General features: G+C 33.3%; 1 protein-coding gene across 1 annotated transcript; it reads left to right on the top strand.

Moving 5' to 3' along the window:
• The first annotated feature begins 6891 nt into the window (after positions 1–6891).
• Positions 6892–11882, top strand: LOC142527506 (ubiquitin-conjugating enzyme E2 5-like). The gene is made up of 6 exons (XM_075632326.1): positions 6892–7095; positions 7225–7304; positions 7863–7977; positions 8133–8185; positions 8285–8413; positions 11486–11882. The coding sequence occupies exons 1-6, from the start codon at positions 7052–7054 to the stop codon at positions 11614–11616; spliced, it is 552 nt and encodes a 183-aa protein (XP_075488441.1). The 5' UTR covers positions 6892–7051; the 3' UTR covers positions 11617–11882.
• The last annotated feature ends 1899 nt before the right edge of the window (positions 11883–13781 follow it).

Consider the following 13781-nt stretch of genomic DNA (forward strand, 5'->3'; position numbering starts at 1 on the left):
TATATCAGTATACATAGCATGAATGATGAGAAAAAAGATGATACAAGGCTTGCTTTAATGTTTTTGTGCTCAAAAACTTGAAGACATTCGCGTAAAACGTGCACCAGAGAGGCATGGAGGAGGTTTTCTTGAAAACCTAGGGAGGAGCTTGGAGGGGCTGCTGTTATTTTCGAAATGTGATGTTGCTGAAGTGAGCGAGGGATGGCTGCTGGTGAAGGGGAGGTTTAGGGCTTCATTTAGGTTCTAGAATAAATCCATCAAGTCCACTAACACCCCCGAAAAATATATAGTTTAGGTACGTTTTAAAAAATATTTTCTGAACCCTCAAAAAATCTTCTTAATCGTTAAAATTTGCATATGGCTAAAAATATAACCCGGCGAGTAAAAATACCCAACCAAGGTCCCTTTCTAAAAATCATATTTAAATACATCTTATATTAAATAATTAAAATTAGTTATTCAATAAAAATAATTTTCCTGATTATCTCCGGTCTCCGTTACTCGTTCGAGCGCGAAAAACAACTTAAAAGCCTAATGCATGAAAATTTAACAAACCATGAAGTTAAACACAAATTTATGAAAATTTAACAAACCATGAAGTTAAACACAAATTTATGAAATAAACAAGTATTTAAATTTAATGCATTAAAACAATTTAATAAAATACAAAAGAAATTTAATAACTTGTATGCATGTGGTTTACATGGAGCTTTAAATTTTCGGGACGTTACAATCTATCCCCCTTAAATTGATTTTCGTCCCTGAAATTCTCTTATCTTAGATAATAAAAAATTTAGACTCTTAATTCTAGTATCCCAATAATCCAAATTTTCGCTGCGCTACTCTGATAAAATAAGTGTTAAGCTGTCCTTATATTTCCTCAATCCTAATTAAATTTCCTACCAAAATTCTCATTTGCGAAATCCCAACTTAAAACGGGCTATGATGACTTAGTTCTGTTCTACTATGACCTCGAATTTGACCTTTCTCGCAATTCTTTATACTAGAAATGGATGTCGAAACTTATCGCACTTTACTTTGCTAATACAATACCCATAATGTTCATCGACCTATTATATTTCAATATTAAAATCCCAACAACATATTTTCTTAAATTTATTAAACTCAAGTTATGTTAAAGCTTCAAATCCAAATATTGGCATTCATACAGTTCGACTTAGAAGATCTTAGCATCAAAATTTCCTAATCGACTTCTATTCTCGGTAATACATTTAAAATTAATCATTATTTCAATCCCATAATAATATTAGCCTAAGATCCTTGAATCAAATATTTATCTTAAGGCACCAACCTAACACAACTTAACGACTTACAAGTACATCCCAAATATATAATTGTTGTAAATCTTAAATTTCGAGTAACGTCAAGCCATAAAACCTAAATATACAATATCGATCTTCTGTCTAAATAATAAAACCCTTCTAGCATCAGTTACATGCTTAAATTATTTTCTTCCCAATTACCATATAGTTGAGGCCTAAAACCTTGGACTTTTCTCGTTTAAACAAATGTCGCATCCTTACTTATCATCAATGCTTAATTAATTCTAGCGTATAAAACTTAATAAGTTTTCCTCTGTTAATGATGGATTAACTCTAATAAATCAATTTCACTTATAACCCATAGAGTTCTAGAGTCCCCATATCAAGATTTTAGATTACTTACTCGACCAAAAATCTTAATATTCGATCATGGGTAACTTATGTTGAACACAAGTAATTCCCTTCTGTTTTAATTTCACTCAAAATTTTTACATAAACGTATATCTCATAAACTTGAAATTCAAGCTTACGCAACCCAAATAGTCTTAGATACATAATTCCAACATATATATTCACTTATTCCTAAGTTTCTCAGTGACTTAAAATATTCCTCAAAACATGGTGTTTACCTCACTTTTTAGATGCGCCTATCAAGTAACCTAATCATCAATCGTACCCGACTTTCTAGAAAAATTTAACTCTACCAAAGGTATAGTTTTAACTTTAAGATCATGGTTAAAACTTATGATACATCAAACTTAAGTTCCCAAAAATACGTTAACTTAATATCTAATCCCATAACTTAACTAATTGATCATCTTTACCTCAAATTGTTATCAATCTAAATTATTAATTTGTCATAGCATTATTCTACCAATGCTTAGATTTTCAAGCCCAATATCGATTCGTCCTACAATTTTCTTGATTGTTATTCCTTATAACATTGTAATCCAGATATTTCAAGGTTCTAATTATCCCTTCAAGGTTAAATCATCGAAAATTCCTATTATTAAAACCATTCAATTCTCACTTATTGTTAAGCTAGTCCCCAAATTTCTTAGTCATTGCAAAATTAATTGCTAATTTCCTCGAAACTTATCCAGTTGGTCCTTAAATTTCAAAAATCCTACAATTACCCATAAGTTTTTGGCATTTCTAATTCCATTTTATAGGTTTTCAGTATCATAAAGTTCAATAACCTTAAGTTTCTTAAACCAAAAATCAATTCCCTTAACCAATCTTATATTACCATAAATACTTAAAATTCCAAGTTATACATTTTTATACTTCTAAGATTGTCGTAGTCTTCGAATCATTAAAATTTCTTATATGAAATTAACTCAACTAATAACCACGACTCATCACTATTTTCTTAGAAAATCTGCAAGTTCCAAAAGTATTCATAATCTTCATGATTAGCTTATGACCTATAAGTAGAACATCAGTATTACTAACCAAAAATATATTCAAATCATTTTCAACCTCTCTTAATACTCAATATAAATTCTAAGACATGTCCAATTCCAAACGTAACCAACATGCAATCCAATCTAGTTTTCAAAACTTATACTCTTCAAATCATAAAAACAGCTAGACATGTTACTGAAAATCGCTAAAAACATGTATCGCATAAACATGCAGGTGATATCATTAATTAATTTAAAACATTTAAAATCAAACAAACTTACAGACTTGAGGCTTGAAGACAGAGCCGCAGGAGCTGGCGATGGCACAACCCTATACAAGACTTTTGCTCTGATACCAACTGAAACATCTACGACTTAAAAATGCTACTATTTTTTTTTTATTTTACAAACTCACTTTCGAAAATTCATAACTTATGCATGCATGAAACCCTGCTGAAAATTTCACATTTCAAAATAACAGTAATCATCTACCGCATGAAAATAATGCAGTTTAAAAATAAACAAATATGAACGGGTAAAAAAAATCCTGATAACCAATAACATAATAAAATGAACGAGTACAACTATTCATGTCCACTCCTATATCAAACCATGAAGTGCGAAAAATATATGTTCATTATTTCACGTGCGCACATCCAGTCCTGCCTACTCAAAATTCGGCACCTCCACTCTCCTCATCAACATGATCACATGCATCATTCACACATAGTGAGTCTAAAGACTCAACACACCTGTAACGTTAATAGCAAGTACATATACATAACATGCAACAGTGAAAAGTACCGTACTAAAAATACATTTCATGAACTTCAAAAGAAGCATGAACTTAAACATTTCATATCATAGCATAGCGTGTCAAAAACATCTCATCATATCATCATATACTTGTTCATTTTCCTTAATCAAATTCAATTCGTTAATTGTGACTTTCATATCAGCTCTATTCGATGGATCCATCTATATATAACCGTGGTAAGCGGTAGCAGGGACATCAGCGACAACATTACCCATCCACCGAGCCTTGGCCTTACAGCTCATTGTATACATATATCGTCATTCACAACCAACTCCCATCCTTCAAAAATATCATCATTTTCATCACTTATCAAAATCATGCATATACATAATTTTCCTTCAAAATCAAGCATGCAACATATTTTTCATAATTTCATAAAAAAAGTCATATTCAAGATAATATGAACATTTAAAACATGTCAAAATCTTAAGTAGGGCTGCTGACAAGACTGCTAACTCGACCCGAAGACAACCACGCTTAAACCATAATTCAAAGATTCCTAATCAAGCTTCACATGACCTAATCTAACCCCCACTAATCTCGGTCATAACGACATATTAATACCCAAACAAGAAAATAACACTTAAACTAAAAGCACCTCAAACCCTGGACTAGTGCCTAGGCGCTGACACTGTGGCGCTGCGGCGCTTGGTTAGCGCCTAGGCACCCGGCATCAGCGCTGCAGTGCTATTTAATTCGAAGACTATGCGCTGCGGCACCTAAAGGGAAGCTTCGCGCCGCTAACCCTGCGACAGAAAAGCATCCACACATATCCAAGCTAAATTCTACCCTACTCTTAAACAACTCAAACCGGCCTCGAACCACCACATTTAGCTCACCACTGGATCCCTCCTGGAGCAATATAACCAAGAACCCTAGCCCCATGCACATTGTTGCATGCTCTTTCCTCGAATGACACAAAACAAGCCCCAACCGAGACCAAACTTGGAACAACTCGCTCGATCGGATTCGTGGTCAAGTCCAGCAGCATTCGAACCATCTTAGACCATGACGCAGACCCACCAGGGTCTGGTCTAAGGCTAGGAACGACCCTTGCACCACCGGCTCGCTCATATCCTCCGATCTAGCCACCCCCCCAACTCACGCAAACAAGAACACTCTACGGCCTACAACAAAACGTGAACCACTTGAGATTCCAATCTATTGACACATAATTCCTTGACGTAAACAGCCCCCTAGGACTAACACTCGGCAGCCCTTAGCACCAAAGTAACAAAAACGTGAGTCATGATCAAAGTATGCAATTCTTTCTTGTCAAACCATGCCAAAAACGTTGATACACGCTAGATCAAAAGTTTCTTCATGAAAATACACATATATCAGCATACATAGCATGAATGATGAGAAAAATGATGATACAAGACGTGCCTTAACGTTTTTGTGCTAAAAAACTTGAAGAACTTCACGTAGAAAATGCATTGGAAAGGCGGAGAAGATTTTTTATTGAAAACCTAAGGAGGAGCTTGGAGGGGCTGCTGTTATTTTCAAAATGTGATGTTGCTGAAGTGAGGGAGGGACGTCTGCTGCTGAAAGGGAGGTTTAGGGCTTCACAAAGTAGGGTTTAGGTTAATATAATTACGCACTAATAAGCCAATAGTAATAATTAGAGGAGTTAAAATAGTTTTGAGTCCATTAGGCTCTAGAATAAACCCATCATGTCCACTAACACTCTCGAAAATAATATCGTTTAGCTACATTTTAGAAAATATTGCTCGAACCCTCAAAAAGTCATCTGAATCGTTAAAATTTGCGTATCGGCTAAAAATATGACGTAGCGAGTAAAAATACCCAACCAAGGTCCATTTACAAAAATCATACTTAAATACATCTTAAATTAAATAATTAAAATTAATTATTCAATAAAAATAATTTTCCTGATTATCCCCGGTTTCTGTTACTAGTTCGAGCGCGAAAAACAACTTAAAAGTCTAATGCATGAAATTTTAACAAACCATGAAGTTAAACATAAATTCATGGCATTAAAACAATTTAATAAATATAAAAAAAATTTAATAACTTGTATGCATGTAGTTTACGTGGACCTTCAAATTTTCGGGACGTTACACATGTGAGTCCCGTCTGAAAGAAAAAAAATGACCAAGGCCCCTTTCCTAAGGAAAATGGAACGTGCACATGATATGTTGGATTTGATACATACAGATGTGTGTAGCTCGCTAAGTGTTAGCATGAAATTTGGCCATTCTTACTTCATTACCTTTACCGATGAACATTCGAGGTTTGGATATGTGCATTTAATGAAATACAAGTCTGAAGCCTTTGAAAAGTTCAAAAAATTCAGAGCAGAAAGAGTACTAAAACACTACGATCAGATCGAGGTGGAGAATACTTGATTACAAATTTTCAAGACTATCTTAAAGAGAACGAGATTTTCAACATAGGATGGAAGAAATAGAAGTTAACATGATTGCTAAATAAGGAAGGAGAGTGGAACTTCCTTTTTGTGAAAGAGTTCACTAGAATTGGCAGCTGTCCAATATGGTAAATGAAAATTTTGATCTTCGAAATTTTCTATTTTCATTATATGAACAAGACTTGTATCCTTGATATATCAACGCTCTCAGATCGTCGATTATGATTATAATGAGTTCGAAATTAAATGTTGGTGCTAGTAATGATGACTACTAACATGTACAAATTCTCATAAACGTTCTAGAAAAGTCTAGAATTAAATTAACCAAAAGATTAGGTTATAAATTAAATAATGATTATTTAATTTAATGTACATATACATACATATATATATATATATTATATGGTGATATAAAATATGTGTATATTGTATTATTATATCACGTATTATTAAAAGTTAATAAATATATTATATATTAATTATATGTGAGTTTTAATATAATTATATATGTAGAGTCTTTGTGGGAGAGGGATGACTCCTGATTAGATTAAGAGTCTTGCTCTATGTATACACCATGATGGGTGCTAATTCAATAACCACAATTTTGCACACAAACTTTGCACACAAAGCTTGCAAAATTCTCCCCTCCTCTTCCATAAAGTCTCAACACACAAATCGCTTGCGATTTCTAGTACAATCTAAGCGAGGAGGATAGCTTCTGATCGTATAAATAATTAGACGATCGAGTTTGAAGAGTCGTTCGTAGAGATATACAAGAAGCACTATATACGCTTAAAATGCGGAATAGCTTGGAGTCCAGCTTTATATATGTGAATGTATAATTTTTACAACACTCTATGAATATTTTGAACACATGATACACAAGAACAAAAATTTTAAACTTCTACTATGTCTTGACTACGAGAACAGGATGTCTCAACAATAAATCTCATATATCTTTGCTCATTGATGACTGGACCAGTGAACCGCCTTTAGAGTTTAGACCACCCTTCCCTTTTTTGCTTATTTATTATCATACACGCGCACTAGCGTATACAATACGTACACCGAACCAGAATATATCATTTTCATTTTATTCAGTCTGAAATCCCAGGAAAAAGTCGAAAATAATACAGAAAAGAAATCAAGAATCATGTCTTCCCCCAGCAAACGCAGGGAAATGGATTTGATGAAACTGTAATGAATGTTTTTTGGACTTCTCATTTTATTTTATTTTTGGGAAAGTATCTGATCCCATTTGGAGCTCGTGTGTTTTTTTTTTCTTTTTTTAATTGTGTTTTTTCTGTTTTTATTTGTTTCGGCTAGGATGATGACTGATTATAAGGTGGAGATGATCAATGAAGGCATGCAGGAGTTCAATGTCGAATTCCATGGACCCAAAGACAGTAAGAATTTCTAGAAAAATCTTGTCTTTCTCTCTGGTTTTTTATCTTGTTTTATGTAAGATTAGTTTATATTGGAGCTGGGTAAATTTTTCTGGGTTTTGTTATTTGTGAATGATGATTTTGTTTTATTTAAAATTAGTTTTTCGGCTGTGTTTTGACTTGTTCAGACTGTATATTCAACTGGAATAATAGATATGAATCGGTTTATACAAAATGAAGATTGAATTGGGTTGTATTCTTAGTAAAATCTTGATAATTCGGAACTTCGACTGAGCTGCATCCTTTTCTTTTGAATGTTGAGTTGAATGGCTTGAATTCCTTGAAATTAGAATGAGCTGCTTCGAGCTATATGTTGAATTTACAAGATTTTGTGCATTCTCATTGTGCTTATCTTGTGGAGTTTAACTAATCAGATGCCAGACTTGAGTGTCTGCAGCCCGATTGTTTTGTTCTATTGGTTTTTTAATTATGTATTTGCGGTATAATTGTTTACTAATTTACCTCATGAGAAATTCTTACTTGTGCAAGTTCATCTAGATGGAAGTTTTTGTACGACAGGTCCTTATCAAGGAGGTGTTTGGAGGATAAGAGTGGAGCTTCCTGATGCTTATCCATATAAATCTCCCTCCATTGGTTTTGTGAACAAGATTTACCATCCAAATGTTGATGAAATGTGAGTTTGACGGTTGTAGTTAATGTTCTTTACTACAGCTGGTTGCCCAATAGTTAATGTTCTTTACTACAGCTGTTTGCCCATGAATTTTCTTAAAACTTGTTAGAAATATGCTACTTAAGTGTTCTGAAAGTTTTATGTTCTTTGTTTTCCAGGTCAGGGTCTGTGTGTTTAGATGTTATCAATCAGGCATGGAGCCCCATGTTTGGTAAATAGATAGTTTTCCTTTTTGGTGAACAAGATGAATGCTTTACTTCATATTTTTCCCAATGAAGTGGTGATGATGATTTTATTTGCTTCTTTTCAGACCTAGTTAATGTGTTTGAAGTGTTTCTTCCACAACTTCTATTGTATCCAAATCCATCAGATCCTCTGAATGGAGAGGCGGCAGCTCTGATGATGCGTGACCGCAATGCATATGAACAAAGAGTTAAAGGTGGAAATTTCTTTAGAATATATTAATTGATATTGAGCAAATAGATATGCCTTCCTGATTGAGGCTCCTTACCAAATTATGCCTAACTTTTCATACCATAACTACAACTGCGGCAAAGCACTTCGTTTTTTGAATGATTGATTCTGCTATTCATAGTTCACTTATGATATCATTTGAATGTTTTGGCAAGGTTCGGTGTTCTTCTTGAATGAGAATTCCTGCGTGATTTGGTACATTATACTTGGATTGCTTAAGCATTTAAGTTGCTTCAATCCGTGGATGTTGTTTAGTATAAATTTGAGCTACAGAAGCTGATAGAACTATTCTTGTAGATGATAGAAGCCTGTGGTGTTCAAGGTCTTAGAGGGTTGCATATGTTGTACTTGCACTGAATGAAAATTTTCCCGAATATTTTCTTAGATTCTAAGTAACATCACATGTTTTGTCTGTGAAGTAGCTTCATCTTGTTGGGATGTGTTGAAAATTAGATGGCTGTTGGGCTTTGTCCCTGATGTCGAAATTTCTGGTGCCACACAGAACCTGTTAATATTTTAGTTAACAAACTCTGAAAAAAAATTTAGCACTGTTACTTTATTTAAAGGATAGTTTTTGACATTTTATTGTTACTTGTTTTAGGATTGAATTTATCTATGGAAATTCAGGTCATTGTGATAAAATATTGTCATTTGTCAGGTTTCACCTAATATTGGTTCCTTATAAAATTTTGAGTACAAGCTTTTCTATCACGTTAATCTTCAAGACAGCATGCTTTTATCCAAAATATATTGAATCATTGAGTACACTGTTTTAGAGTCACTATTTTATGGTTTATTTAGTGATAGAATCCATAACAAAAGTAGATGATGCTATTCTGATGTAATGTTAGTTTAGAACTCTGTTGAGTGGTGAGAATAGGATTGGTAGTGTTTTTGTCTTGTTTAGCCTTGGTTCCATAAATGAATCTGTCAAAAGCTCATTGATTTGGCTTTCATCATTTTTAGCTAGTTTTCATGTGAGGATTCTCAAGAAAAAGTAAATAAGGCACTGTCTATCCTTTTAGGTAAAAAGCTTCACGTGAGTGAGAGATGAATCAGATTTAGTCTCATCCTGTGAAGTGTGAACCTTTTAGTTAACTCAAAGATCAGTCATATGCATCCATCTGCAGGTTGAAATCTATGTTTTGGTGATTCAGATTGAAACTATTGGGAACACGGTGAAGTTTTTTGTTGGTATGTCCAGTTTTAAGAGTTAATCTGCGAGGACAAATCATGGTGCTAGAGATTAATCTTATCCAAGATTCAGGAATAAATTATTTCTATACACGTGTTGATGCCGTTGTCGATTTAATTTGTTCTGCTGAAGGTGTTATGGCTGGCTGCAAATTGTCGAATATGCCTTAATACATGAGCAATTTTCTTTCAACCGAAGAAGCACAAAAAAACAGGAATAGATTGTTTTGCGACTGTCTCACGCTAGTGTTGAGCTCATTTTGGACTAAAAGTTCAGACCATATATGCAAGCAGAAATTCTATCATAATTTTCTGTAGTACGATTAAACTGCATACTGCTGCATATAAACAAATAGGTTAACTTTAGAGTTACTGTTTATATCTTGTTAATATTTATGCATTAATTCTGTCGTTTGGGATTTGAGATGGAATGTTGTCAAATAGTAATTATCTCTGTTGCAGAACTGGAAAGTAATGGAAAGAGCTTCACCAATTTTCCATCATTCACCTGCTTGACTTTTTGCTCCTTCCACAAGCACGCACTCTCTTGTTTTGCTCACTGAAAATAGCTTTCTGTTCTCCAAAGACAGTGGTTATAGTTTGGAAGAAGAAATATGAAAAGTTTGAAAGTTTCCCATATTAGATCTGTCAAATTTACAGTCTGGAATAATTGTTTTTGCGAACTGTCAAATTTGTGGAACCCAAGAATATTCAACCACCAAAATATATCGACATATTTATCAATCTAAACTATACATGATTTTATGAAACTTTTATGTTTTCATACTGCGAAGGAGTGTTTGGTGGTGGTATAAAGAGGGAGGGAGGAGATGAAAATCCGTTGACTTGGTTTAGAGGCTGTCATTTTGGCAATCGAACAGGAGGGAAGAAACCGGTTTGATGTGAATGTAGTGATGAAGATTTCTTACCTCCTGGGTCTTAAGCATGTTTAGCACACTAGCAATATTGCCTCAAAACCCGATAAGTGCCTCGTGATATTCAGCTATAAAACCTTTTGATGAATAGAGACATTCTATAGGTATGCACCATGCTTCTTAGCGGAGGCTTATAGGAAGTAATTTTTTTCCTTATTTTTGTTTCATTTGAAGAAAGAAAAGTATATAAGAAGACAGCTATCGAGGTTTCTATATAAACATTATCAGTTACATGTGGTTAAGTATGGAGCAACAAGGGGTCATACATGGCTGGCTACACATATATTCTTTCATAATCCTTGTAATTTATTCCATTGAACCATTGCACATTGCATGGTGGTTATGCTGAATTCGAAATCTACAAACTAAATACAAAACAACAAAGGTAGTGTGGTGTTCCGTTGGGCTTTTAATCCAACTCAACCCGAAAGTTTTTAGAAAAATGTTTTGAAATAATTTTGAAAAGTTACTTGGATATAAATTTTGAACGTTGATGTGATGCCTAAAACTCTATGTAGTATAATGATTGTACCAGAAGGTAAAATGTTAAATCTTTGGAACAAAGAAATAGAGAGACGAGAATAATTGTGCAATGAATAAGTTTTAAATAGGTAATTTTTAATCCAAAATGTGTCTGAGCTCTGGAGTTCATGAACTCCAGAGTTCAACCAAACTGCTAAAGTTTTTAATGCCATTTCCTGATATCTTGTCATCTCCTCCTTGTCCAGCTGCCATCTTAATGTGAATGTTCCCTTTTTATGATGAGTGAAAATGTCATGAGTCTCTAGCCATGTTGTGTTCCTTTTGTGTTTCTGGAGTTCGTGCAGATTGAGCTTAAACGTTAGTATTCTTCAATAACATGCTGTAGTTTCTGTTCCACCAACGATGTCACGTTATTGTTGTTTTAGAGTACTGTGAGAAATATGCAAAGGCTGAAGATGTTGGAGCCTTGCAAGATGAAAAATCTAGTGATGAGGAGCTGAGTGAAGATGAATATGCCTCAAGCGACGAGGAGGTAGCTGGAAAAGCTGATCCATAAGTAGACGAATATAAAATCCCTTCTGTTGTCTCTGTTTGTACATTGTATGTTGCGAAGTTGTTATAAAATTTGGATTCCAAGCATATGTTTCTATTTTAAAAAAAAAATGTAGTCTAGGCTTTTCTTGTAATATGTACTGTTGCTATTGATGCAAATGTGTTTGGAGTCAGTTCAAGATATCTATATGCATTATTGTATTTTCCATCATATTATATCAGTTTGGATAATTTCCTATAAATATTGGTCGGTGAAGGTTCATTTGGTGCGTGGGCTCTCTCTCGTGTTCGCTTCGCATTTGCATCTTCTTGAATGTTCTTTGTTAAAACTAGGGAACTTTGATGAAAGAGTTGAATGCTGAAGCTGTGTGTTCGCAGACCAAATATTTACTCAAGGGAACGATTGTTTGGTGTATTGATGTGATATCTTTGTTGGACGGAACTTTGTCTCAATTTTTGTTGCAACGAAATATGAAATGGACCATTTTGGTTGAAATCGAGGATGTAGTTAAACTCTACGTGTTCAAGACGAATTTGCGTAACAAACAGTGTTAATGATATATCACATTTGTCTCTAGAGTTACAACAATTTTTTTTTTTTTGTGATACTAGCACTTCAAATCACAATAATTAGCGAACTTTTGGAAGTTTCTCGAACTCTTTAAATGATGAAAAAAATGTGGACAAATCCACCAATATGAATTTCAAAGATCTTTTTGTCAGTGTTGTGTTGTGTTGCTTCATTTGATTATATTTCTTGGATTGTGAAAATGTGACTTCTATTTATAGTATCCAAAAGTCTGTCAAAGGTCTTGCAAGATTAATTGCTTGCAATTAACTCAGAAAGCCAAATGTCATGTGTTGAATTATTCAAACTCGAGCATCGTGCAACACTTGGGCAAACTTGTATAAATTTGATTTCAACATTCACAATATTGATGAAAATCGTGAGATAAAATTCTTTGCACATTTAACGTCAAATTGAATAACAAATGAAAGTGTTACAAGTGGAATTGTAATTTTACGAAACTTGAATATTTTGACAATATATGTCAAAATACTTGGTAAAATTATATGAAAATTTATCACAATTCAGAAAACTAAATTTTGAACAACATTTGTTTTATGTGAAAGAATCAAATCTGTTGGGAAGATTGTCAAAGATGGAGTGCAAGATACAATATATGTTTGAGTCATTCATGAAATTGCACAAATTACATGGACAAAATAATTTTTTATTTTTTATTTGTCTCTTTAAAGTAACCTATAAATAGGAGTGTATTCTGATAAATAAAATCATCCAATATTCTATGAAATAAACTTTGATTTCATAATTTTCTCTTTATATTCTCTTAAATTCTTCACTTAAATACAATTATCATGTTAAGTATATATTTCAAGTTCTTCATTACCATCATGAGTAGCTGATCTTCCAAAATCGAGATGAAAATGTGAAACTCTCGGTATGATAATAAAGTAATATTATTTAATCTTTATTTATTATTTATGTTATTTTTAGTTTATTTTATTTAAGCATTTTTATATCCTACTTATATGAGTTAATCTTATGCCACTTGTTAGGAAAGAGATATTGATTAGAGGCAGTGTATAAGAAATCTACTCCTCAAAATCTATAAAAATTCATTTGGGTTAGTAACTCTTGAATATAATCCCAATCAGTTTATCTCAACAAGCCAGTAATAAGTGTAACTGCGTGGAATGGAGCTCGCTCAAATAGTTATAACATGGGGCCAATATTCACCTTGGATAAATAAATAATAAAAGGTAAAGTGCACAAACATTTTTTTTTATTAAAGTTCGAAAATGGTGTAATATGTCTCCTGGTCTTTTATTGTCGAAAGGAATTAATATAAGAACCTTGGAAGTTACAAACAATTTTCAAAAAACCACTTCAAAGGGCGTAAATCTGGCCTGCTTGAAACTTCTAGCTATCACTCAACTTAACAATCTGAATAGAATAACTCTTTCGGTCAGTTACAAGTAGTTCTTAAAGAAATAATCTAGCACAATTGGATCTTCACAATAATCGAATAAAACTTTAAGTGTGTGGTATAACAACTCTAGATCAATAAGGCTTTCAAAGATTTAGTAATTCAATAAGAATTTCAACTTTCAAATCTGTTCAAAATGTTGTACGAATATTATTCT

Source organism: Primulina tabacum, chromosome 15 (genome assembly GCF_025594145.1).
Source record: "Primulina tabacum isolate GXHZ01 chromosome 15, ASM2559414v2, whole genome shotgun sequence".
NCBI classification, from domain to species: Eukaryota; Viridiplantae; Streptophyta; class Magnoliopsida; order Lamiales; family Gesneriaceae; genus Primulina; species Primulina tabacum.